Source organism: Dendrobates tinctorius, unplaced genomic scaffold (genome assembly GCF_039654945.1).
Source record: "Dendrobates tinctorius isolate UK_male_01 unplaced genomic scaffold, ASM3965494v1 ptg000045l, whole genome shotgun sequence".
Classification (NCBI taxonomy): Eukaryota; Metazoa; Chordata; class Amphibia; order Anura; family Dendrobatidae; genus Dendrobates; species Dendrobates tinctorius.
In genome coordinates this window covers 11,101,050-11,125,500 of record NW_027361713.1, presented here as the reverse complement: position 1 = coordinate 11,125,500, position 24,451 = coordinate 11,101,050, and the positions used below count along the sequence as shown (strand labels likewise).

At 43.8% G+C, this 24,451-nt stretch overlaps 1 protein-coding gene across 3 annotated transcripts in view; it reads right to left on the bottom strand.

Annotated features, from left to right (window-relative positions):
* Window positions 1–24,451, bottom strand: part of TADA2A (transcriptional adaptor 2A) — a 252,718-nt gene that overhangs the window by 162,246 nt on the left and 66,021 nt on the right. For 2 of the 3 annotated variants that reach the window (XM_073575616.1, XM_073575617.1), the window contains exon 5: window positions 1,958–2,115. In XM_073575616.1, the coding sequence (XP_073431717.1) occupies window positions 1,958–2,115 (158 nt within the window). Of the gene's footprint in view, window positions 1–1,957; window positions 2,116–10,379; window positions 10,522–10,601; window positions 10,738–24,451 lie in introns of all 3 variants that reach the window. The other variant, XM_073575618.1, reaches the window with a different exon arrangement.

Sequence of the window (24,451 nt, the reverse complement as noted above, 5' to 3'; positions counted from 1 at the left end):
TTTTGTAGACATCATTCCCTTCTCCCTGCTTACCCTGTTGATATAATCTCTGCCAGAATCCACTATGGTCTCTTATCTCTAGTATCCGATAACATCCGCCACTTTCCATCCAGTATCCTCATATATTCAGATACAATATGCACTGAAATTTATCTCAATCTGTCTATGATTCACTGTATTTAATTTCATTCTGTAACCTGAACCAATGCACAATACTCACCAGTACAGGTTTATCCATTTTGAGTACAGCCAAGATTAGGGCTGTGAAATGTCTTTATCCCCTGGTCCCAGTCTACTCCTCTGGCGTGGAAGGAATTTTTAGGGAGAAGGGCAAGTTCTTTTACAAGGGAATGAAGGGGTATGTTGCTATAAGACAGACCTTCATCATTCCACAGAAGGGAGGGCTTGCTACACATGCCCCTTTACATATAATGCCCCCTATCATATTCTGATGTTGCTTGGTAACGAACCAGGCATCTGATGTGTGCAGCTCTCAGCCAGGCCTGGCATTACAACGCCCGGATAGGAAGTCAGAAGCACTTGATGTGACAGCAAGGTATGACACAGCACATACAAAATGGAGAGGTCATCTGATGCACACAGAAGTATTAAGAGACTCATTAACCGTGTTCAGCGATGAGAGCATTAAATTATAGCAGTGGTAGGGAAAGACCACTGCTGTCACCAGCAACTCCCCTGACGAATCAATAAGAGGAAAAGCGTTGGGAGACAAGACAACCTGGATATATTACCTCCTTCCTGGATGAGTAATATGCATGGCTAATGAGATTCCCTGTTTAACGTAATAGGAGAAAAGGAATCACATGGATCTATTCCCACATTTGATAATTTGGGCGAGAATGTGCCATTTTCTTTATCAGATGACCTGATGTTATGTGCCATCTTATAATAATAATTTCTTACAGAGATGAATATCCTCCCATCTTATCCCTAAAATAGTAGCCACTGACTCGAGTTGCTCTGAGGCATACAATCCCAGTAACTAAGTGCCAGTTTGGTATGGCTTTGAATAGAAAATAAGGAGAACGCTGCTGAACCTCACGTATAAATAAGTGTTATTGGTATCAACATCTGTAGACTTTTGTATTCGGATCTGAATGTGCCGATAGAGGTGCACCACCTTGGGTTGTAATATATGCTGTTTGTTTCGTGCCGTTTGTCTTAGGCCTCTTTCACACTTCAGTTCTTTGACGTCAGTCAAAATCCGCCATTTTTAGAAAAATGCGCATCTGCCTTTTTTTTGGCGTAATCCGTTTTTTTCCCATAGACTTGCATTAGCGGTGGATTATGACTGATGGTCATCTGTTGCATCCGTTTTTTGACGGATCCGTTTGAATTTTAGCGTCCGCCATCTGAAGTAGACGGACAAGGTAACTTTTTTTTTTCCAGCGGCGGACCCGTTATTTTCAACAGCGCATGCCCGGAAGATTTTCCTTTCATGCATTTTAACCCTAAACAAAAATCAATCTCTCTCTCCCTCTCTATTCCTTTAAATTTCATGCACTTAGCAGCTGCGGCGGATCCGTCCAAAAAAACGGTTCCGATGCATCCGTTTTGTGCAAAGCGGAAACGGATCCGTTTTTTCACAGTTTGACGGTTTGCAACTGACGTCAAACAACTGAAGTGTGAAACAGGCCTTAGTGTTTTGAACTATTTTAACGTTTAATTTAATAAAGGTTAGTTTTTTAAATTGTCTCACTAATTGCTTTACCACATTTGACAAGTGGGTCACTGCTATTATCAAGCTATCTTATGATCGTGTTCATATACCCCAGCACTTCCTCCTTTGCTGTGATTTTTAGCTTTCTCTATCCACATCTGCCCTGATATTAGCTCTGCCCACAAATGATGTGATAGATCACCCAGCCCTTCTAAATACATAAAAACATAAATGAATATACTGTACTTATGAATTCCATAAGTTGTAATGGTTTACCTTGAAATGGGACTGCTGTTTCCACATTCTTATCCTCCTCTGCCTGTTTCATACTGAGTAAAGTACTTGCAAAAAGTGGATTGTTTATGAAATGCTTCATGTAGTGATTTTCACAATCATCCTTTGTCTTTGTGCGCATTTGATTAGCAACTTCTTGCCTAAAATATTGAAACAAAATTTAACAAGGCAGTTTTTACATGGGGAAGTTGGCAAGGTGTTGCCACAATCTGAGCAAACTGACTCCCCCCATCTAAAAATGAGAAAAAAGCCAAACAACCTAGTCTGGCAGAAATTAATTTGTCCTCACATATTACACAAACACAATGGGAAGTTTTGGGACTTGGTCTCATTTTCTTACAAAGTAACAATTTTGATTTCTTTACAGCCAAAAGGTATCTACATTTATTCTTTCACAATATAACTTCCTCTTCATGTTCAATTTGTCCGAAGGCGGAGAAAGTGACGCCAGAACTGTCTGGGCACCAGCCTCGCGTATCATACCAACTGCACAAGAGCCCAGGAACGCAAGTGACAATACCACTGGAAATGCACGGCACAGGAGGGGAATATAAGCTTTTTTATTTTATGGACACTAAACACTGAGATCAAGAAGGGGTTGTCTTGATAGTGGACAACCTCTTTAAAAATATACTACTAGAATCCTGTAAAAAACTTCTGGTAGTAAAATGTTTAGGAACAAAAATAAAACATTATGGATAAATAAGACACTGCAAACTTTGACATGACAAAAAAACACAGGGCTTTTAAAATCTTCAAGGCTGAGAATACAAAAATAGCCTTTCAGGAATATAAAGATCTCAATTAGAAATGTAAAAAGTAAAAATCCAACTAGAAAAGTTATTTACAGAGAAACAAATCACCGACGACATTAAAATAAATCCCAAAACATTTTATAAATACATCAATGTCAAAATGAAAAATGGATGGTATCTGCCTCTTAACCCCTTTACGACCGCTGACGTACTATTGCATCAGCGGTCGGTATCCCCCCGCTTTGAGGTGGGCTCCAGCGGTGAGCCCACCTCAAAGCCGCGACATGTCAGTTGTTTTCAACAGCTGACAAGTGCCTGCAATAGGCGCGAGCAGAATCGCAATCCGCCCGTGCCTATTAACTAGTTAGATCCCGCTGTCAAATGCTGACAGCGGGCTTTAACTAGAGCTTTCTGCCGCGTGGCTGGAAATGAGTGCATCGCCGACCCCGTCACGTGATCGGGGGTCAGCGATGCATTGCCATTAGTGATGAGCGAGTATACTCGTTGCTCGGGTGGTCTCAAGAGTATTTTGGAGTGCATGGAGATTTAGTTTCTGTCGCCTCAGCTGCATGATTTGCAACTGCTAGACAGCTTGAATACATGTGTAGAATGCCTGTTTGTTAGAGAATTCCCACATGTATTCAGCCTGTCTACAAGTCGCAAATCATGCAGCTGAGACAAGGAAAACTAAATCTCCGAGCACGTCAAAATACTTGGAGATCACCCGAGCATGCTCGGAAAAACCCAATCAATGATGCTACTCACCCATCACTATGGTTGTTGATGCGGCATTGTTATGAGCGCTACCCAGCGCTCATAGCAATGCTGTAATTCTGCTACATGTAGGCGATCTGCTCATCGCCTATATGTAGCAGAGCCGATCAAGTAGTGGATGCTTCTAGCCTCCCGTGGAGGCTATTGAAGCATGCCAAAATAAAAAAATGTTTTAAAAAATATGAAAAAATAAAAAAGTTTAAACCACCCCCTTTTCGCCCCATTCAAAATAAAATAATGCAATAAACGGGCTATCAAAAGACCGTATCTGCACATAAATGGTATCCTTAAAATCGTCAGCTCGGCGCGCAAAAAATAAGCCCTCACCGAACCCCAGATCACGAAAAATGGAGACGCTATGGGTATTGGAAAATGGCGCAAAAATTTATTTTTTTTTAGCAAAGTTTGGAATTTTCTTTCACCACTTAGATCAGGGATGGGGAACCTCAGGCCCCAGGGCCATTTACGGTCCTCGAAGACCTTTTATCAGGCCCCCGGGCAGATACTCAGGGACCGCATTCTTGGGCAGGGAGCTGTATTTTGATTGCCACAAACTCATTAATTTCTTCTTGCTCTGTTAGCACACACACTGTGTTCACTAATGAATACTGAAGGGCATGCAATGAAAGATTACATCCTGACACCAGTGCAAGAGTCAGGATGTAATTTGTGGGCGGAGTTTGTACGGCCCCCGAAGGATGGTATAAATATCCAAATGGCCCTTGGCAGAAAAAAAGATTCCCCACCCCTGACTTAGATGAAAAAAGAACCTAGACATGTTTGGTGTTTATGAGCTCGTAATGACCTGGAAAATCATAATGGCAGGTCAGTTTTAGCAATTAGTGAACTTAGCAAAAAAGCCAAACAAAAAACAAGTGCGGGATTGCTCTTTTTTTGCAATTTCACCGCACTTGGAATTTTTTTCCCGTTTTCAAGAACAGGACATGGTAAAACCAATGGCGTCGTTCAAAAGTACAGCTCATCCCGCAAAAAATAAGCCCTCACATGGCCATATTGACGGAAAAATAAAAAAGTTATGGCTCTGAGAAGAAAGGGTGTGAAAAACGAAAATGTAAACCGAAAAAAGCTCAGGGGGTTAAGGGGTTAAAAGATGATAATAAGATAATTATAGACTACAAAGCAAAGACTGAGATATTAAACGGGCACTCTTCATCTGTGTTGACCATGGAACTGACCGTTCCAGGGATCATTCAACAAGACAAAAATCAAATTTCACCACCTGACATAACTAATTTAACACAAGAAGAAGTACGGTTGAGTCTGAGCAAACTAAGCATTGATAAACCTCCTGGCCAAGATGGCATTCATTCACGGATACTGAAGGAATTTAGCTCAGTAATTGACAGACCGATGTATCTTATTTTAAATTCTCTTGTAACAGGGTTGGTGCCACAGGATTGGAGGATGGCTGACAGTGTACCGATATTTAAGAAAAGCAAGAAGATGGATACAGACAACTACCGTCCAGGAAGTGTGACATCAGTACTGATATGCAGTGACTTTGGGACTATGGGCACTAACCAGGTCCCTAGTACTATGGGCGTATTACTCTAGCCGTGTCCATCGGATTACTTATGAAGGTGGAGAAGCCAAGTTCCTGTGCCTTGCTATGCTCCTATAGCAAGCCTTATCTGTCTCCTTCAGGGAAGTGGGAAGCCGAAGTGTATAGGAATACACTAAACAGACAAACAAGGAAAGACTGGACAGGTATAAATGAAAATACACTCAAACAAAATGGGACACAGGGGATTTAAAGGAAGGAGAAACCAAATAGTAGAGGATGAGGATGTGCACGCAAACAAACTCCAAGCAACAATCTCTTGAACAACTCGCCAAATCCAACCATGAACTACAGCATCAACTCCAGAACCAGGGAGGAAGAACTGACACTGGCAATCACTAAGTGCCAGAGGAGAGCATAAAGAGCAAAGAGGAGTGGCCAACATTGAACAGCTGAGATCTTCCAGGTAGGGAAGCTCCAGGAGCTACAAATGAAGAGTTTAACTTGCACTGTTTAACCCCTTTACCCCCAAGAGTGGTTTGCACGTTAATAATCGGGCCAATTTATGCAATTACGACCACTGTCACTTTATGAGGTTATAACTCTGGGACGCTTCAACGGATCCTGGTAATATGGAGACTGTTTTTTCGTGATATATTGTACTTCATGAGGAAAGAGAAAAATGAAGCACACTCTGCTTTAGGCACAATGTGCTGGCTGAACTTGGGTGAACCCAAAGTAAAATAGAAAAAAGGAAACAGCCGCACTCAAACAATGCAATACTTTGCAAAATAATTCATATTTATTTACAAGTGTAAGTAATACCACAGCAGGAACAAAACATTTTAGTGAAGGTACGTGATCACACGTTATTGCAATTCTGCCGTTTAGATTTTTTTCTCGCTACGCCGTTTAGCGATCAGGTTAATCCTTTTTTTATTTATAGATTGGGCGATTCTGAACTTGGCGATATCTGTGTGGTTTTTTTTTGTTTTATTTTGAATGGGGCGAAAGGGGGGTGATTTGAAATTTTATATTTTTTAAACTATTTTTCTTTAACTTTAGGCATGCTTCAATAGCTAGAAGCTGCCACAACTTGATCGGCTCTGCTACATAGAGGCGATGCTCAGATCGCCTCAATGTAGCAGAATTATTGCATTGCTATGAGCGCCGCCGACCACAGGGTGGCGCTCATAACAATCCAGCATCAACAACCATAGACCTCTGGTTGTTATGCCGAAGAAAAGATGACCCCCGATCACTTGACGGGGGTCATAGATGCACGTATTTCTGGCCCAATGGCCGAAGCACGCGTTAAATGCCGCCTATTGCGGGCACATGTTAGCTGTTCAAAACAGCTGACGTCCCAGCTCTGATGCAGGCTCACTACTGGAGCCCACATCAAAGCGGGGGTACTGCCATCGGACGTACTATCCCGTCCGATGGCTGTAAGGGGTTAAACACCTTCTCCACGGTATTTACAGTGGAAAATTAAATGCTAGGTGAAATGCCGAGAGACAAAGAAAACCCTATATTAAGGGTCACCAATCTAACACAAAAAGAGGTGCGAAACCGGTTAAAGATGAAAATAGATAAATCTCCGGGTCCGGATGGTATACACCCACAAGTACTAAGAGAACTAAGTGATGTAATAGACAAACCCTTATTTCTTATATTTAGGGACTCTATAGCAACTGCAGGGCTGTGGAGTCGGAGTCGGAGTCGTGGAGTCGGAGTCGGTGCTCATTTTGGTGGAGTCGGAGTCGGAGTTGGAGTCGGTATAAAATGGACCGACTCCGACTCCTAAAATATATAATAAATTGGGTACAGTAATTCAATGCAGGATGTGCTGAATATTTTTTCATAGGAGTTTGGGAAAGTTATGAAATGTCCTATAAATGGCTGTTATATTCCTGATCTAAGGCTACATTCACACACAGCGTTTTTCCTGTGTTTTTTGCGGATACGTTTTTCAGCTGCAAAAGTTGATCATCTTTTTAAAAAACTGCATCACCTGAAAGGTTTTTGAGCTCATAGATAATGTTTTCAATAGCAAAAGCAGATTAGAAATCTGCTCTATCTATCCATTTATCCATATCTGTCTATCCATATCGTATCTGTACCAAAAAGAATGAAAACCGGGTAGTACACCAATATATATTCTGTTCTATCTAAATATCTTGATTATTGGATCATAAAAATGATTAAATGTCTGATGTTCACATTGTACTACAATAAATTTTTCACTTAAATATAAGCAATATGTGTGGGAGTCGGAGTCGGAGTCGTGGAGTCGGAGTCGGAGTAAGGGAAATTGAGGAGTCGGAGTCGCAGGTTTGGCTTACCGACTCCACAGCCCTGAGCAACTGGGTCTGTTCCAAAGGACTGGCGCATAGCAAATGTGGTACCAATATTCAAAAAGGGCTCTAAAAGTGAACCTTGAAATCATAGGCCAGTATGTCCAACCTCTAATTTTGGTAAAATATTTTAAGGGTTTCTAAGGGATGTTATTCTAGATTATCTCAATGAGAATTAGGGTCCCGTTACATTTACCGATGTACCAGCGATCCTGACAACGATACGACCCGGTCAGGATCGCTGGTGCATCGCTAAATGGTTGCTAGTGAGCTGCCAAACAGGCAGATCTCACCAGCGACGCAGCAGCCCTTCGGCGGTCGTTACTTACTTGTCAGATGCAGCGATGATGACTACTTCCGCCTGTGTCCATGCGTTGCTAGTCGGCGGCAGCGGGATGCCAGCAACAAGAAAATGGCCCAGGACGTTCACGCGCGATCAGCGATATCCGCTGGGGGTGGGGGGGGGTTTTCAGGTCGTAGGTACGTGTTACATATAGTGAGATCGCTAGCGATATCGCTGTTGCGTCACAAAATCGGTGACGCTTTAGCGATATCACTAGCGATCTCGCTATGTGTGAAGGGGACTTAACTGTTTAACTACCTATCAGCATGGGTTTATGAGGAATCGCTCCTGTCAAACCAATCTAATCTGTTTTTATGAAGAGGTAAGCTATAGACTGGAACAAGGTGAGTCATTGAACGTGGTGTATCCTCAGACCCAGAAGTCTTATAACAGAGTTTCTGTTGTACACTACAATGTACGCGAGGTCTAAGGCTGGTTTCACACTTGCATTTTTCTGCGCTGTATTTTAGCGCTAAAAAAAGCATGCGCTTTTTTCCCTATATTTTGCATGGGATGCGCTTATGTGCCTATACACATGCGTTTGTATGCGTTTTTACGCGCATGCGTTTTTTTGTGGTGTGCGCTCGGGTGCACAAAATGCATCCTGTTGCATTTTTTGGGCGTCCAACTAGCCTCAAAAAAACGCATGCGCGCGCAATGCGTTTTTTTTTACAGCAAGACACCCATTGTAAGTCTATGGGTGCGCATATGTGCGCATTGGCATGCTCATGTATGCGTTTTTTTGTTGACCATTGTTTAGACAATGGAAATTAGGGGTTTGGGTTAGAGTTAGGGTTAGTTAAGGGGGTTTAGGGTTAGGGTTAGTATGGTTTGGTTAAGGGTTAGGGTTAGTTAGGGTTTAGGGTTAGGGTTAGTAGGGTTTGGTTAAGGGTTAGGGTTAGTACGGTTTGGTTAAGGGTTAGTATGGTTTGGTTAAGGGTAAGGGTTAGTAAAGTCATGGTTTGGGTTATTGTTAATCCTAACCCTATCTTGATTTTTTTGGTGAGGTCAACTAATGTAAAAAAAAGCAAACGCTGTAAAAACGCACTAAAAACGCACTAAAAACGCATAAAAATGCTGCTTTTTTTCATGCATGCGCATAAAAATGCTTGAAAAAAATGCAGCATTTGTATGCGTTTTTTCCATGCGTTTTTTTGCGGGAAAAACGCGCTGCAAAAAAAAGCAAGTGTGAAAGTAGCCTAAGGAGGATATCTTGATTTTTTCAAAGCGTTTGATACTGTGCCACAAAAGAGGTTGGTACACAAAATGAGAATGTTGGGTCTGAGGAAAAATGTGTGTAAATGGGTAAGTAACTGGCTTAGTGATAGAAAGCAGAGGGTGGTTATAAATGGTATATTCTCTATCTGGGTTACTGTGACCAGTGGGGTACGGCAAGAGTCGGTGTTGGGACCTATTCTCTTCAACATATTTATTCACGATCTGGTAGAAGGTTTACACAGTAAAATATTGATATTTGAGGATGATACAAAACTATGTAAAGCAGTCAATACAAGAGAAGATAGTATTCTGCTACAGATGGATCTGGATAAGTTGGAAACTTGGACCGAAAGGTGGCAGATGTGGTTTAAGGCTATGTGCCCACGTTGCAGTTTTGAAGCATATTTTTCCTGAGCAGAAACGCACAACCTTGGCAGGAAAGTCGCAAACTTTTTTTATGCGATTTTGACGCGTTTCTATGCGTTTTTGAGCCCAAATAAAGTTGTTTATAAAAAAAAAAGAAAAAAGGCTACTATGAGGTCATTTCCTTTTCCAACCCACACACACAGCAATCAATTTTTTTTTGTAAAATCATCACACACAAAGAGTTTCTTTTGAAATTTTTTTTTATTAAACATTAATAAATGTCAAAAAACAAAAGTCATGAAAAGACAAAAAAAATAGCACCCTGTCAACAGGACACAGGAGGGTGGGTGGGACGTCCAGCCTGGTTGGTGGTGACACGACAAAAATTTTCAAAAGTTTTGGTAATTAGGCTCATAGCCATATGTGGGAAATAAGACTTGGGAAGACATACTATGGTTGGGGGAAATAACATTATGGCTAGAGGTTTGAGGTGCAGGTGGTCGGCCATAACCTAATGCTTCTGCAGCGTCAGGCCTGTAGGCAGCCGCCTGCCCAAACCGCTGTGCTGCAGCTGCTGCTGGTGGAGGCCCACTTTGGGGATTAAATATATTAAGAATCCCCGTCATTATAGCTGCTGATGGGGGAATTGGGGATAGGACGTCAACAGTCATTAAAAGTAAATAGACTGCTGACATGAATCGGTTCTGCCGGTCCCGTGGCATGGATCTTAGGCGGCTGGATAGAAATGAGCCAAATTTGTCCAGCTCATCTTACTTCAACGAATTGTCGAGCATACTGAGGGGGTTCGACTAGTGAAATTTTCGATTGCACTAGTCGAAGTCTCAATATTTTGGACCTTCTTGGTTGCTGCCCTTCTCGATGCCACAGGACGGGCAGAAGTAGCCCCCATCCTAGTGGGCCTTGACACGCCACCAGCAGAGCTACAGACAGCACCCGAGACAGAAGCAGCAACGCTGGCCACTGACGCCACCTCCACCACAGATGGCGAAATCCCAACCGCAAAAGAGGTTGCCGTTGAAGCTGTGACATCCGCAAATATAAAATTTACCTCCGCAAGTTCCTGCTCGTTAATATGAATTGCAGTTGGTCTGCATATTGAACCCTCCTCATAGGCGAGCTTCTACTGGCCGGTTTCATTGACTTCATGAACCGATCGGTCACTGACCTCCAACGTTTCTTGACGTCGTCCACTGAAATGAAAATAAAAAAACAGAATTTTAAGAAGAAATTTTTAGAAAAACTGGACAAATTCAAATTAAGAAATACTTACTAATACTTTTTTGTCCAGTTACAGGCAGCTGAGGCCACTGCAGATATAGCTCCGTCACTATTGCCGGCCAGACATCACGCTTTGAGCCTTTATACTCCTCGCAGGCGCGGTCCCAAACTGCAGGATATTTCTCTATCTACAATAAAGTGAAGAAATTTGTTCTGAAAAATTGTGTATTCCAAAATATAAATGTTATATCTATATCTACAATTGCACCCATAAATTCATATATATCCACAATTAAACACACTTTCAAAACCAATATAGATATGTATGAATCCATGCACACATACAACCCCCCAACAAGGCTATTTCAACCTACTCTCCAGTACAATTACGATTACCCGAACCCCAACCATAACCCTAATCCCAACTCCAACCCTAACCCTAATCCCAACTCCAACCCTAATCCCAACCCCAACCCTTATTCCAACCCTAACCTCAACCCTAATCCCAACTCCAACCCTAATCCCAAACCTAACCCTAATTTTAAATTGTTATTTTCAATTAAAATTAGGATTAAGGATGGGATTACGGTTAGGGTTTGTATTAGGGTTAGAGTTGGGTTTAGGGTAAAAAATTTTGTTTTGGGAGGGGGGGGGGGTTAAAATTTTTTGGCCAAAAAAATGTGTAGTCTGAAACGCAATTTTCTTCGCCAGAGTGGGAAAACAGACGGCCGGGGGCCACTATTTGCAGCCTGGGAAGGGAAGGGGTTAATTCCCATGGCCCCTTCCCAGGCTAAGAATATCAACCTGCAGCTGTTTGCATTGGCTTTAATGGCTATTTAAATTGGGGAACCCCCCAAAAAAATTGACATGGGGTCCCCCTATAGGCTACGCAGTCACTGTGGGCTCATATTCATAGCCTAGGAAGGGGCCATGGATATTTGCCCCCCCTGGCTACAAATACCAGCCCGCAGCCGCCGCAGAAATGGCGCATCTATAAGATGTGCCAATTCTGGCACTTAGCCCCTCTCTTCCCACTCCCGTGTTTCGTTGGGATATGGGGTAATAAGGGGTTAATGTCACCTTTGATTGTCAGGTGACATTAAGCCGGGTTAATAATGGAGCTGCATCAATAAGACACCTATCCATTTTTAACCCTACAATAAAGTTTAAAAAAAAAAAAAACACACGTTAATTAAAAAAATATTTTAATGAAAAAATAACAAGTTTTTGACATTTTTTTATTTTGTCTGGTAATCAAAAAAAAAATTCTGAAAAAAATAAAATAAAAAAATACATACCTCTCCGCAGTACAGTCAGGTCCCACGCTGTAATCCATCAAAGGGTTAAAGAGTTTACATCAGGGACCAGTGCTAATGCGACCAGCCCTGATGTAAACTAGTGCAGAATGAGGTCATTCTGCTCTGCACAGGCGCCCTGGCTCACCTGAGATGAACTAATTGCTCCTGAGTTCACCTCAGGTCAGCCTGGGAGTCCGCGCATGCGCAGTGAGCACCGCCCTAGTTCACCCGAGCAGCGCGAACTGCCTTCGGGTGAACTCATAGAATCATAGAGTTGGAAGGGACCTCCTGGGCCATCTGGTCCAACCCCCTGCTCAAAGCAGGATTCGCTAAATCATCCCAGTCAGATGTCTGTCCAGCCTCTGTTTGAAGACTTCCATTGAAGGAGAACTCACCACTTCTCGTGGCAGCCTGTTCCACTCATTGATCACTCTAACTGTCAAAAAGTTTTTTCTAATATCTAATCTGTGTCTCCTCCCATTCAGTTTCATCCCATTGCTTCTAGTCTTTCCTTGTGCAAATGAGAATAAAGTTGATCCTTCTACAATGTGACAGCCCTTTAGATATTTGTAGACAGCTATTAAGTCTCCTCTCAGTCTTCTCTTTTGCAAACTAAACATTCCCAAATCCTGTAACCTTTCCTCATAAGACAGGGTTTGCAGACCGGTCACCATTCTGGTCGCTCTTTTCTGAACTTGCTCCAGTTTGTTGATGTCTTTTTTAAAATGTGGTGCCCAAAACTGGACACAATATTCCAGATGAGGTCTGACCAAAGAGGAGTAGAGGGAAATAATGACTTCACGTGATCTAGACTGTATGCTTCTGTTAATACATCCTAGAATTGCATTTGCCTTTTTTGCTGCTGCATCACACTGTTGACTCATATTCAGTCTGTGATCTATTAGTATACCCAAGTCTTTTTCACATGTGCTGTCACTTAGCCCTATTCCTCCCATTCTATATATATGCTTTTTTCATTTTTATTGCCCAGATGTAGTACTTTGCATTTCTCCCTGTTAAAAACCATTCTGTTAGTTGCTGCCCACTTCTCCAGTTTATTTAAATCTTTTTGAATCCTCTCTCTCTCTTCTCTAGTATTAGCTATCCCTCCTAGCTTTGTGTCATCAGCAAATTTAATCAGTTTACCCTCAATTCCTTCATCTAAATCGTTGATAAAGATGTTGAACAATACAGGGCCCAGGACAGAGCCCTGTGGTACTCCACTTGAGACATTCTTCCAACTGGATGTGCAGCCATTTACGACCACTCTTTGGGTCCGATCACTAAGCCAGTTATGAGTCCACCTAACAGTTGCCTTGTCCATTCCATACTTAGTCATTTTTTCAATAAGGATTGTATGAGAGACTTTGTCAAATGCTTTGCTGAAGTCAAGATATACTATATCTACAGCATTTCCTTGATCCACCCAATCAGTGATACCGTCATAGAAGGAAATTAAGTTAGTCTGACATGACTTATTAGTTACAAACCCATGCTGACTCTGTTTAATCACTTCATTCTTATCCAGGTATTGACATACATGTTGTTTAATAATTTGTTCAAAGATCTTTCCTGGTATAGAAGTCAGACTCACCGGCCTATAGTTCCCTGGGTCCACCTTATTCCCCTTTTTGAAGATAGGAACAACATTTGCTCTTCTCCAGTCTTCTGGCACTTCTCCTGTTCTCCAAGAATTTTCAAAGATTATGGAGAGGGGTTCAAAAATTTCTTCTGCTATCTCCTTCAGTACTCTGGGGTGTAATTCATCTGGACCTGGAGACTTGAATTCATTTAGGTTAGCTAAGTGTTTCCTCACTATCTTTCTGTTTATAGATATCCTGGCTTCTTCTATTCCCTTAATATGACAATGAATAACAGATGATGTTACATTTCCTTTCTGAGAGAAAACAGATGCAAAATAGGAATTTAAAAGTTCAGCCTTCTCGACATCCTGTCTTACCATTTCATCATTTTCATCCTGTAAAAATCCTATAGCATCTTTGACTTTTCTTTTACTTTTGACATATCCCCAAAATCCTTTATTATTGTTTTTGACATCTCTTGCAAGCCTCAATTCATTTTCAGCTTTAGCTAATCTGATTTGTGCCCTGCAGGTTCTGCAGACAGCATTATATTCTTCTTTAGATATGCCTCCCTCTTTCCATTTTATAAACATTTTTTTCTTCCTTTTTAGCATGTGCTTAAGTTCTGTGTTCATCCATCCTGGTTTCCTTAAATGCTTCCTATTCTTCCCTCTTTTCGGAATTGTTAACAACTGTGCTTTGAGAATTTCATTTTTCAAGATTTCCCATCCCTCCTGGACATTTTTGTCTTTTAGGATATCCAGCCATTGGATCCCTCCAATTCTCTTTCTGAATCCCTTAAAATCTGCCTTTCTGAAATCTAACCTTGACGTCTGAGTCTTCACAGGTCTTCCGCCTCTAGTTATCCAAAATTCTAAAATAGCATGGTCACTACCTCCTAGGGTCCCAGCCACTTTTACCTCCTCAACCATTTCCTCCCTGTTTATAAGGATTAGATCCAAGGTAGCAGTTCCCCTTGTTTTCTCCCTTACCTTTTGGAAGATAAAGTTGTCAGCAAGAGAGGATAAGAATTTCCTTGACCTGTTAGTTTTGCCTGAGAGAGATTCCCAACAAATGTCTGGATAGTTGAAATCTCCCATGACAACTATGTCATATTTTTTGGAGAACTTGGCCATTTGACGCATAAAGAGTTCATCCATATCTTCAGCTTGCACAGGCGGCCTGTAGTAAATGCCTACAATGGTGTCCTTTCCATTATTCTGTCCTTGTATTCTTACCCAAACAGTTTCCACAGAACTCCCAGTCTCTGAAGCTTCAATCTCTGTGCAGATATACGTGTTTCTAACATACAATGCGACACCCCCTCCTCGTTTATCAAGTCTGTTTCTTGCAAATAAGTTGTATCCTTCTAGTCTTGTATTCCAATCATGTGTATTGTCCCACCAAGTTTCAGTGATTCCAATGACATCATATTTCTTTTCCTGTGTTAGTAGTTCCAATTCTCCTTGTTTGTTGCCCATGCTTTGTGCATTAGTATAGAAGCATTTTAGTTTGTGATTGGTTTCTCTTTCTCCAATATTTTTATTATTTAGACTCTTTTGCCTTTGTTCTTCCTTTCCACTTCTAATAGCAGAGTTCTCAATAGCATTTGTCAGGTGTATGGCTTTTTCTGGTCTTTTGCTTCCCTTCCCATGTTGTTCTAGTTTAAAGCTCTCCTTACAAGTGTAGCAAGGCGACTTCCAAATACATGCTTTCCAGTCTTCGTAAGGTGCACCCCATCTCTAGCAAGTAGTCCATCGTATAAGTAGTTCACTCCGTGATCCAGAAATCCAAATCGTTGCTGACGGCACCATCGACGTAGCCAGTTGTTCACCTGCAGAATCTTATTCCACCTCCTTGTTCCATGGCCATCCACTGGGAGGATGGAAGAGAAGACCACCTCAGTATACAATGAACCGGGGCGCTTTATGGCCCCGTTCATTGTAGTGGCGTCGGTGGTCTAAAACGGCCAAATGTTATGTGGCTGCTCTAAACTGTAGATCTTCGTTGGACTCTAGTTTTTTGGGGATTCTGCAGAGGGTAGGTATTTTTGTGGTTTGTTATTTTATATATTTTTTTCTTTTTTAGGTGGAATATGGTCTTTGGGTAATTAGCTGTGTAGGTGAGTAGGGTTTTTTTAATTTTATTTAAGGTGGAGACGTCGGGGACAGGTACTTATAATTTTTTTCCACAGGTAACCACTGGCCACCAATGAAAAAATTTTTTGGGGACAAATTTACAAATTAAAAAAAAAAAATAGTATGTTTGAAAAAAAAAAAGGTTTTAAAAATATTGGGCCATAATAAATATTATTATTAATAATATATTTTAGAAATATAAGGGGGGTCAATAATCTTATGGACGGACGGGGGGGGGGGGGGGGGGGAATGTGTTTTTTTTTTTTTTTTAAAGGCAGGGACAGCTCGATGGGAAATACTGCTCCCATCGGGCTGAACCTGCTGCCTGCTGGGGAACAGACATAGGCCGATGGGAGTAGTAGTCCTATCGGCCTTTGCCAGACAGCACACATACGCCACACACACACACCACATATACACCGCACACCCCGACACACACACATCGAGACAATAGACACACACACCCCGCCACTTACCACACTAATCATGTACGACACATCCAGGTCCATCCTGCGATACCATTCCATGCTGGCAGCCATGATCCAGGAAGACAGGAATTATGAGATTCTCATCTTCCTGGATTATAGGATGCTCATGGGATGGCATGATGGGATGGCCTGATGTCACTTCCTGTTCTCTGCGTTTTGAGACGCTTGAAAAACCGCAAATATTTTTTACATTTGCAATTTTCAAGCGTTTCAATACAAGTCTATGAATGCAGAATCGCACCAGATTCCGCAAATTAATGAAAATGCTGCGATTTTTACCGCGAAGCGATTCAGCAGCGGTTAAAATCGCAGCATTAGCACAACATGTGCAGAATCAATTAGGATAACATGGAATGCTTTTTTGTGCGTTTCCGCAGCAAAATCGCGCGTTTTAAATCGCCGCGGAAACAAAAAAAAGCTACCTGTGCACACTGCCTAACATTGATAAATGTCAGGTTATACACATGGGAAGAAGGAATCAATATCACCATTACACACTGAACGGGAAGCCACTGGATAAATCTGACATGGAGAAGGACTTGGCGATCCTAGATAATGGAGCAGCCAGTGCCAGGCAGCGGCTGCCAAGGCAAACAGGATCATGGGGTGCATTAAAAGAGGTCTCGATACACAATGTCACGGGGCAGTGTCGGGAAAACAGGTGACGAGGAAGAAGGGCCCCTGAACTGCCCCTAAGGCTAAGGGGGGAACTGACTCTCCTTAACTTGGGGGTACACAATGGTAGTGAGGCCCAATTCCCCGACCTGTCCCCGTCTCCTGTTTAGCCCTGAGCTAAAACCCCCAACCCCCTCCCCAGGAGGTGAGACAGGGAAAAAGTGTACTGCACCAAAAACCCAAAGGAAAGATTCAACAGACGGGGGAAAAACAAAACAACACTTAGCTTGCTCTGCTGCAATGCTCCTGGACAGTAGAGTTAGCCACTTGACAACAGCAAACATCTGAAGCACCAAAGAACTCTGTCACCTCCTGAATTCCAGCTTGGTTGGTCTCCCAAGAGCAAGTGTATCACCAACAGTGATCTGCAGCACCAGGTGGCCTTATAAAGGCAAGTGGGAGTGGCACCCACCTGCATGGATAATTAATCACAATGCAGTAACACCAGCGGCCACCGGGGGGGGGAAAACTGACATTAACCCCCGATGGCCAAAAAGGAAAAAAGTTTAAATGTGAGGAAATCCAGATCTGACACAGATCCAAGAAATGGATCGTGACAGTACCCCTTCCCTCAATGAGCCTCCGGACCCTCAACAAAGCGCCTCACCAAAAAAAAACAAAAACAAAAAAAAAAAAACAACCTATAAGGACACCTGGACACAGTTGAGTGCACCTAGGTAAACACCTGACTCACAGGTTTATGGCAAATGCGGTTATATATATGTTCCGGAGGCAGCACACATCTCCAGAGCGCTGACCTGGGGAACGAATTGTGTATGGGCATGACAGAGGGTAACTCCAGCTCGTAGGTCGCTGGGCCGAAAATGGCAGACTCCCGAAAAGGACTGATAACTCGAGAGCTCCAGAAACCAGCAGCACACTTCCACCGGATGTGATTGGTGGACACCCATACAAACTCGTTCACACACAGGTCTGGACCTGAACGTTTATTACCATTCATGCCTTTGCCACAAAATGGTGAACTCTTCGAAGGACTGAGAACAGAGGCGTCCTCCTGTGTCACCACACTCACACCTCCATGATTTTCAGAGGAAACTACCACCCTGCGCTTACCCTTCCTCCTAAGAGGACTCCGGATACCAGGGTTAGCTAATGGTGAGGCGCCCTCCTGTGTCACCACACTTACACCTCCACGATTTTCAGAGGAAACTACCACCCTGCGCTGACCCTTCCTCCTAAGAGGACTCCGAATACCAGGGTTAGCTAATGGTGAGGGTTGAGACTAGTCTCTACTCCCGGGCAGCACCTCTGATGCCCCCACTGGGGAAGAAGGGAACAGTTGAAGCAAGACGGTGGAGACAGTAGCCCCCTGGGCAGCAGCCCTCACACGACTGCCTCCAGCTGACAACTTCCCCAGACCGCCAATCTATCACCGGGTTGTGATTTTTTAACTACGGGAGACCTAAAACGATGGGTGATGGTATTCCTCCCAAGATGTAGCATGACAGGGACTCCTCATGATGAGTCCCTATAGGAAGATGTATATTGTCCACAATTTGGGTAAGGCTCCCCTGGCTTAGTGGACAGAGTCAATGGCCTGGATGTTTAAGGGTTTGGCTAGCGTCTTACACCTGAGGCCATGGATCTGGACAAAGTGGGCATCCACCAGGTTGACTCCAGCTCTACTGTCCACAAGTACCGGAAGGCTCTCAGTCTCCCCACCCACCGTAACTTCCGCCGATAGGGTACACTGAGGGGAAGAAATGGTGGAAATATACACTCCCTGGTCGTCTCCCTCCACACGACCAGGGGGAGGCGGCTTCTTCGGTGATACGGAAGATTTGGCGCGCACTGGGCAGACTCCTATAAAATGGCCAGTCTGCCCACAGTAAAAACATGCCCCCACACCTCGGTGAACCTCTTTTTGGAAACAACTGCTCCAAGCTGTATGGGTTCCTCTGACTGTTCAGGTGTGTCCTCCTCCGTAGTAAGGACTATAGGGGGCACATATGGTGTATGTCTCTCCCTGAGGCGTCAATCCACTGGATGGCAAGGGACATGGCGGCCTCCAGCGACCTGGGGGTGGCGTACTGCACCAGAGTATCCTGCAACCTTGGGGACAGACCCTGCACAAAATGACTCCTAAGGGCAGGGTCATTCCACTGAGTTTCCGTGGCCCACCTTTTAAACTCAGAGCAGTACTCCTCAGCCGGCCGGCCCCCCTGCTTGATTTTACGAAGTCTGGTTTTCACTAGAGAGACGCCATCTGGATCGCTATACACCAGTGCCAGAGCCGTAAAAAACCTGTCTACTAAGGATGGCGACTCGGTCAGCAGCGAGAAAGCCCAGACCTGGGAATCACACATGAGTAGGGAGACAATAATCCCCACGTGCTGTTCCTCACTCCCAGAAGAACAGGGGCTGAGCCTGAAATATAGTTTGCAGGCTTCCTGAAACACAAGAAATTTTTCTCTCCCTCCAGAAAACCTGTCAGGGACAGATATCTTGGGTTCTGGTTGAGCCTGAACCTGAGCCGAGGCCCAGAACCCCACTAACTGCTGCAGCTGCTGCACCACCTCACCCCGCAGCACCTTAAGCTCATCAGTGAGGGACTGACGTAGTGTGGCAAAGGCTTGCATTTGGGCCATAGCTCACCAGAAAAATTGGTACAGTTGGTGATAATGTCACGGGGCAGTAAGGGGAAAACAGGTGACGTGGAAGAAGGCCCCTGAACTGCCCCTAAGGCTAACGGGGGACCTGACTCCTTAACTTAGGGGTACACTTAACGGTAGTGAGGCCCAAGTCCCCGACCTGTCCCCGTCTCCTGTTTAGCCCTGAGGTAAAACCCCCAACCCCCTCCCCAGGAGGTGAGACAGGCAAAAAGTGTACTGCACCAAAAACCCAAAGGAAAGATTCAACAGACAGGGTAAAACAAAACAACACTTAGCTTGCTCTGCTGCAATGCTCCTGGAGAGCAGAGAAAGCCACTTGACAACAGCAAACAACTGAAGGACCACAGAACGCTGTCAGCTCCTGAATTCCAGCTTGGTTGGTCTCCCAAGAGCAAGTGTATCACCAACAGTGATCTGCAGCACCAGGTGGCCTTATAAAGGCAGGTGGGAGTGACACCCACCTGCATGGATAATCACAAGGCAGTAACACCAGCAGCCACCGGGGGGAAACACTCACCAGCAGACTAACTACAGTTGTAGTAACACCAGTGGCCACCGGGGGAAAAAAAAACTGACATTAACCGCCGATGGCCGAAAAGGAAAAAAGTTTAAATGTGAGGAAATCCAGATCTGACACAGAGACAAAAAAATGGATCATGACACACATGATGACAGCATTATACTGCCTCTGTACAAATCCCTGGTGAGACCGCACACGGAGTACTGTGTACAGTTTTGGGCATCGGTGCTCAGGAAGGATATAAGGGAACTAGAGCGAGTAAAAAGTAGGGCAACAAAATTAATAAAGAGGATGGGGGAACTACAATACCCAGAGAGATTAGCAAAATTAGGATTATTTAGTCTAGAAAAAAGACGACTGAGGGGCGATTAATAACCATGTATAAGTATATAAGGGGACAATACAAATATCTCTCCGAGGATCTGTTTATAGCAAGGAACGCGACAGTCACAGGGGGGCATTCTCTGCATCTGGAGAGAAGGTTTTTCCACCAACATAAAAGAGGATTCTTTACTGTTAGGGCAGTGAGAATATGGAATTCCTTGCCTGAGGAGGTGGTGATGGCGAATTCAGTAGGGGGGTTCAAGAGGGGAAGGGATGTCTTCCTGGAGCGCAACAATATTGTATCTTACAGTTATTAGGTTCTTTAGAAGGAAGCAGATCTGGAAATTTATACTGAAGGAATATAGGCTGAACTGGATGGACAAATGTCTTTTTTTAGCCTTGCTAACTATGTTACTAAACTAAAGCCCCCGTTACACACTGCGATATCGCTAGCAATATCACTGTAAAGTCACCGATTTTGTGACGTTGCAGCGATATTGCTAGCGATATCGTTGCATGTGATACTTACCTCCGACCGGCTCCCCCGCAGGTTATCGCTGATCGCGCGAGAAGCTCCTGGACCATTCCTCGTCTGTCACTTCCTGCTGCGCTTCCTGTAGCGCCGACGAGCGTGGAGCCGGGCGGGAGGACGTCAGGATCGCCTTGTCTGACAGGTAAGTAGCAATCCCCGTCCCCAGCGATGTGGCTGGTGAGATCTGCCTGTATGGCAGCTCACTAGCGACCACTTAGCGATGCACCAGCGATCCTGACCGGGTCATATCGCTGGTCAGGATCGCTGGTGCATCGCTAGGTGTAACGGTACCCTAACTGCGACGAAATTATCCTTTGGTAATCTTCAGATTTCATGATACCTGGCACACAGTCAAGGTACCCAGTGCCAGAGGACAGCAAAACAACCCCAAAACATCTTTGAACCGCTACCATATTTGAATGTTGGTACTTTTCTTTGTAGGCCTCATTACATTTTCAGTAAACTGAAAAATGAGGTGCTTTACCAAAAAGCTTTATCTTGGTCTCATCTATCCACAACACGCTATCCCAGAAGGATTTTGGCTTACTCACATACATTTTACCTAACTGCAGTCTAGCTTTTTTTTTTAGAATTTTTTTTTATTAAAGCGAAATAGAGCAACACTACAGCTAATAAGTACTTTTCAAATACAAATGCAGAGTGTAATCAATCTGTATGTTGCAGGGTTTAAACTAAGAGTCAAACCTAACAGTATAACAGAAATAACCATACAACATTACATTGGTGCAAGTTTGAGAAGAGAGTGTAGAATGGATGAATATGAGTATGTCATCTCTAGTATATTATCTAGAGTTTGAATTTTGAGGAGTTTTGTTTGGGGAGTAGACCGGAGAAGGGAGCATAATTGCCTATCAAGCAAGGGTCTACCATAGTTCCTAAGGTAGCAGTAAGTAAGTGGCCCAACCTGAAAGAAGATAGAAGTCAGGGAACATTTGGAGAGTAATATTATGCATATTTTAGTCTCCATGTAGACCAAGCGTTTAAAAAAAAGGGGTGTGAGACTCTCAACTGGAGAGTTCCTCCATTCTGTATATGAATTTAACTTTTTCTATCCATTCGGCTAAGGATGGAGGAGATGGGTTCTTCCAGTGTGATGAGAATAAACGTTTAGCTGCGCTCAATAACAGGGCTAAGGGCCCATGTTTCTTTAGCTTACAGTCAGGTGTAGGGCAGGAGAGCAGTACTTCCTTAGGGGAAAGACTTCTGGCTAGTAGCTTAAGGTCAATCAGCGTTTTGTTAACCCCTGATCAAAATTCTTTAAGAAGAGGACAGGTCCAATATAATAATAATACATTTTATTTCTATATCGCCGACATATTCCGCAGCACTTTACATTTCAGAGGGGACTTGTACAGACGATAGACATTACAGCATAACAATAATCACATAGATCATACCAAGAGGAATGAGGGCCCTGCTTGCAAGCTTACAATCTATGAGGAAAACGGTAGACACGAAAGGTGGGTGGCAACAATTGCCCTGATTGTATAGACCAGCCATAATGTTAAGTGTGTAACAGTACAGACACAGAGGGCTAATAGATGCATAAAGCATGTGGGAACATGATGGGGGGATCCTGGTTATGGTAAAACTTTTGACTGTGCCACACAGGGATAGATTAGGTTAATGTGTTGAGGCAGTAGGCCAGTCTGAATAAATGCGTTTTCAGGGCACGCTTAAAATTGTAGGGATTGGGGACTAATCGTATTGACCCGGGAAGTGCATTCCAAAGAATTGGCGCAGCAATAGGCAATATGTGACATATTGCCTATTCCCAAGCCACACCTCCAGCATATTTTTGATTTGAATAATCTAAGATTATTTATTTATATAGCACCATTGATTCCTTGGTGCTGTACATAAGAAGGGGTTACATACAAATTACAGATATCACTTACAGCAAACAAACTTACAAAGACGGACTGATACAGAGGGGAGAGTACCCTGCCCTTTCGGGCTTACATGCTACAGGATGGTGGGGAAGGAGACAGTAGGTTGGTTGGTTGCAGCAGTTCCGGTGTTGGTTGAGGTGATATCTCCGGTAGTGGTGAGGAGGTAGTGGGGTCATTGCAGGCTGTAGGCTTTCTTGAAGAGGTGGGTTTTCAGGTTCCGTCTGAAGGATCCAAATGTGGTTGATAGTCGGACATGTTGGGGCAAAGAATTCCAGAGGATGGGGGCTATTCAGGAGAAGTCTTGGAGGCAGATCGGTGAACAGCAAATAAGTTTGGAGGAGAGGAGGTCTTGGGATGACCGGAGATTATGTGAGGGAAGGTATCGGGAGATTAGTACAGAGACATAAGGGGGAGACAGGTTTATAGATGGCCTTGTAGGTCAGTATTAGTAATCTGAACTGGATACGCTGAGGAAATGGAAGCCAGTGAAGAGATTTGCAGAGGGGAGAAGCGGAGGAGTAGCGAGGAGAAAGATGAATTAGTCGGGCAGCAGAGTTAAGGATGGACTGGAGAGGTGCGAGGGTGTTAGCAGGAGGACCACAGTAAAGGATGTTGCAGTAGTCGAGGCGGGAGATGAGGGCGTGCACAAGCATTTTAGTAGATTGAAGGTTGAGGAAAGGACAGGTTCTGGAAATATTTTTGAGCTGGAGGCGACAGGAGGTAGAAAGAGCTTGGATGTGTGGTTTGAAGGACAGGGAAGAGTCAAGGGTTACTCCGAGGCAGCAGACTTTCGGTACTGGGGAAAGCGTGATGTCATTTATTGTGATAGATAGGTCAGGAAAGGAAGATCTGTGAGATGAAGGAAAGATGATGAGTTCAGATTTGTCCACATTGAGATTGAGGAAGCGAGAGGAGAAGGAGGATATGTCTGATAGACACTCCAGGATTCTGGACAGCAGAGAGGTAGATCTGAGTGTCGTCAGCATAAAGGTGGTACTGGAATCCATGGGACTTTGAGTTGACCCAGGCCAAGGGTATAAATTGAGAAGAGTAGGGGTCCTAGAACAGAGCCTTGGGGGACGCCAACAGAGAGAGGGTGGGATGAGGAGGTAGTGAGGCATTGGGAGACGCTGAATGTGCTGTTTGAAAGGTATGAGGAGATCCAGGATAGGGCGAGGTCTTTGATGCCAAAAGGAGGAGAGGATCTGTAGTAGGAGGCAGTGGTTAACTGTGTCGAATGCAGAGGACAAGTCTAGAAGCAGGAGTATACAGTATTGTACGTTTGCTTTGGCTGTAAGTAAGTCGTTAGTAATTTTGGTCAGGGCTGTCTCAGTGGAGTGATGGGGGCGGATACCAGATTGTAGATTGTCAAAGAGCAAGTTAGATGAGAGGTGGGAGGAAAGTTCAGCGTGGACGCGCAGCTCCAGGAGTTTGGAAGCGAATGGGAACAGTGATATTGGGCGATAGCTGGACATAGCAGTTGGGTCGTGGGTTGGCTTTTTAAGGATAGGCGTGATTGGGGCATGTTTAAAAGCAGAAGGGAAGGTTCCAGACATTAGCGATAGGTTGAAGAGGTGGGTTAGGGATGGGATAAGCGTGGTGGTGAAGTTGGGGAGGAAGTGGGATGGGATCGGGTCAAGAGCACAGGTTGTGAGGTGCGATTTGGAGAAGAGGCGATTAAGCTCCCCTTTAGTGATGTTGGAGTGGGAGGTTATGGGGTTTGGGCATTGGTCTGGTATACAAAGGGGTTGTGGTAGTTGAACAATGAAGACTTGCCTTGTTTGGTCAATCTTATTTT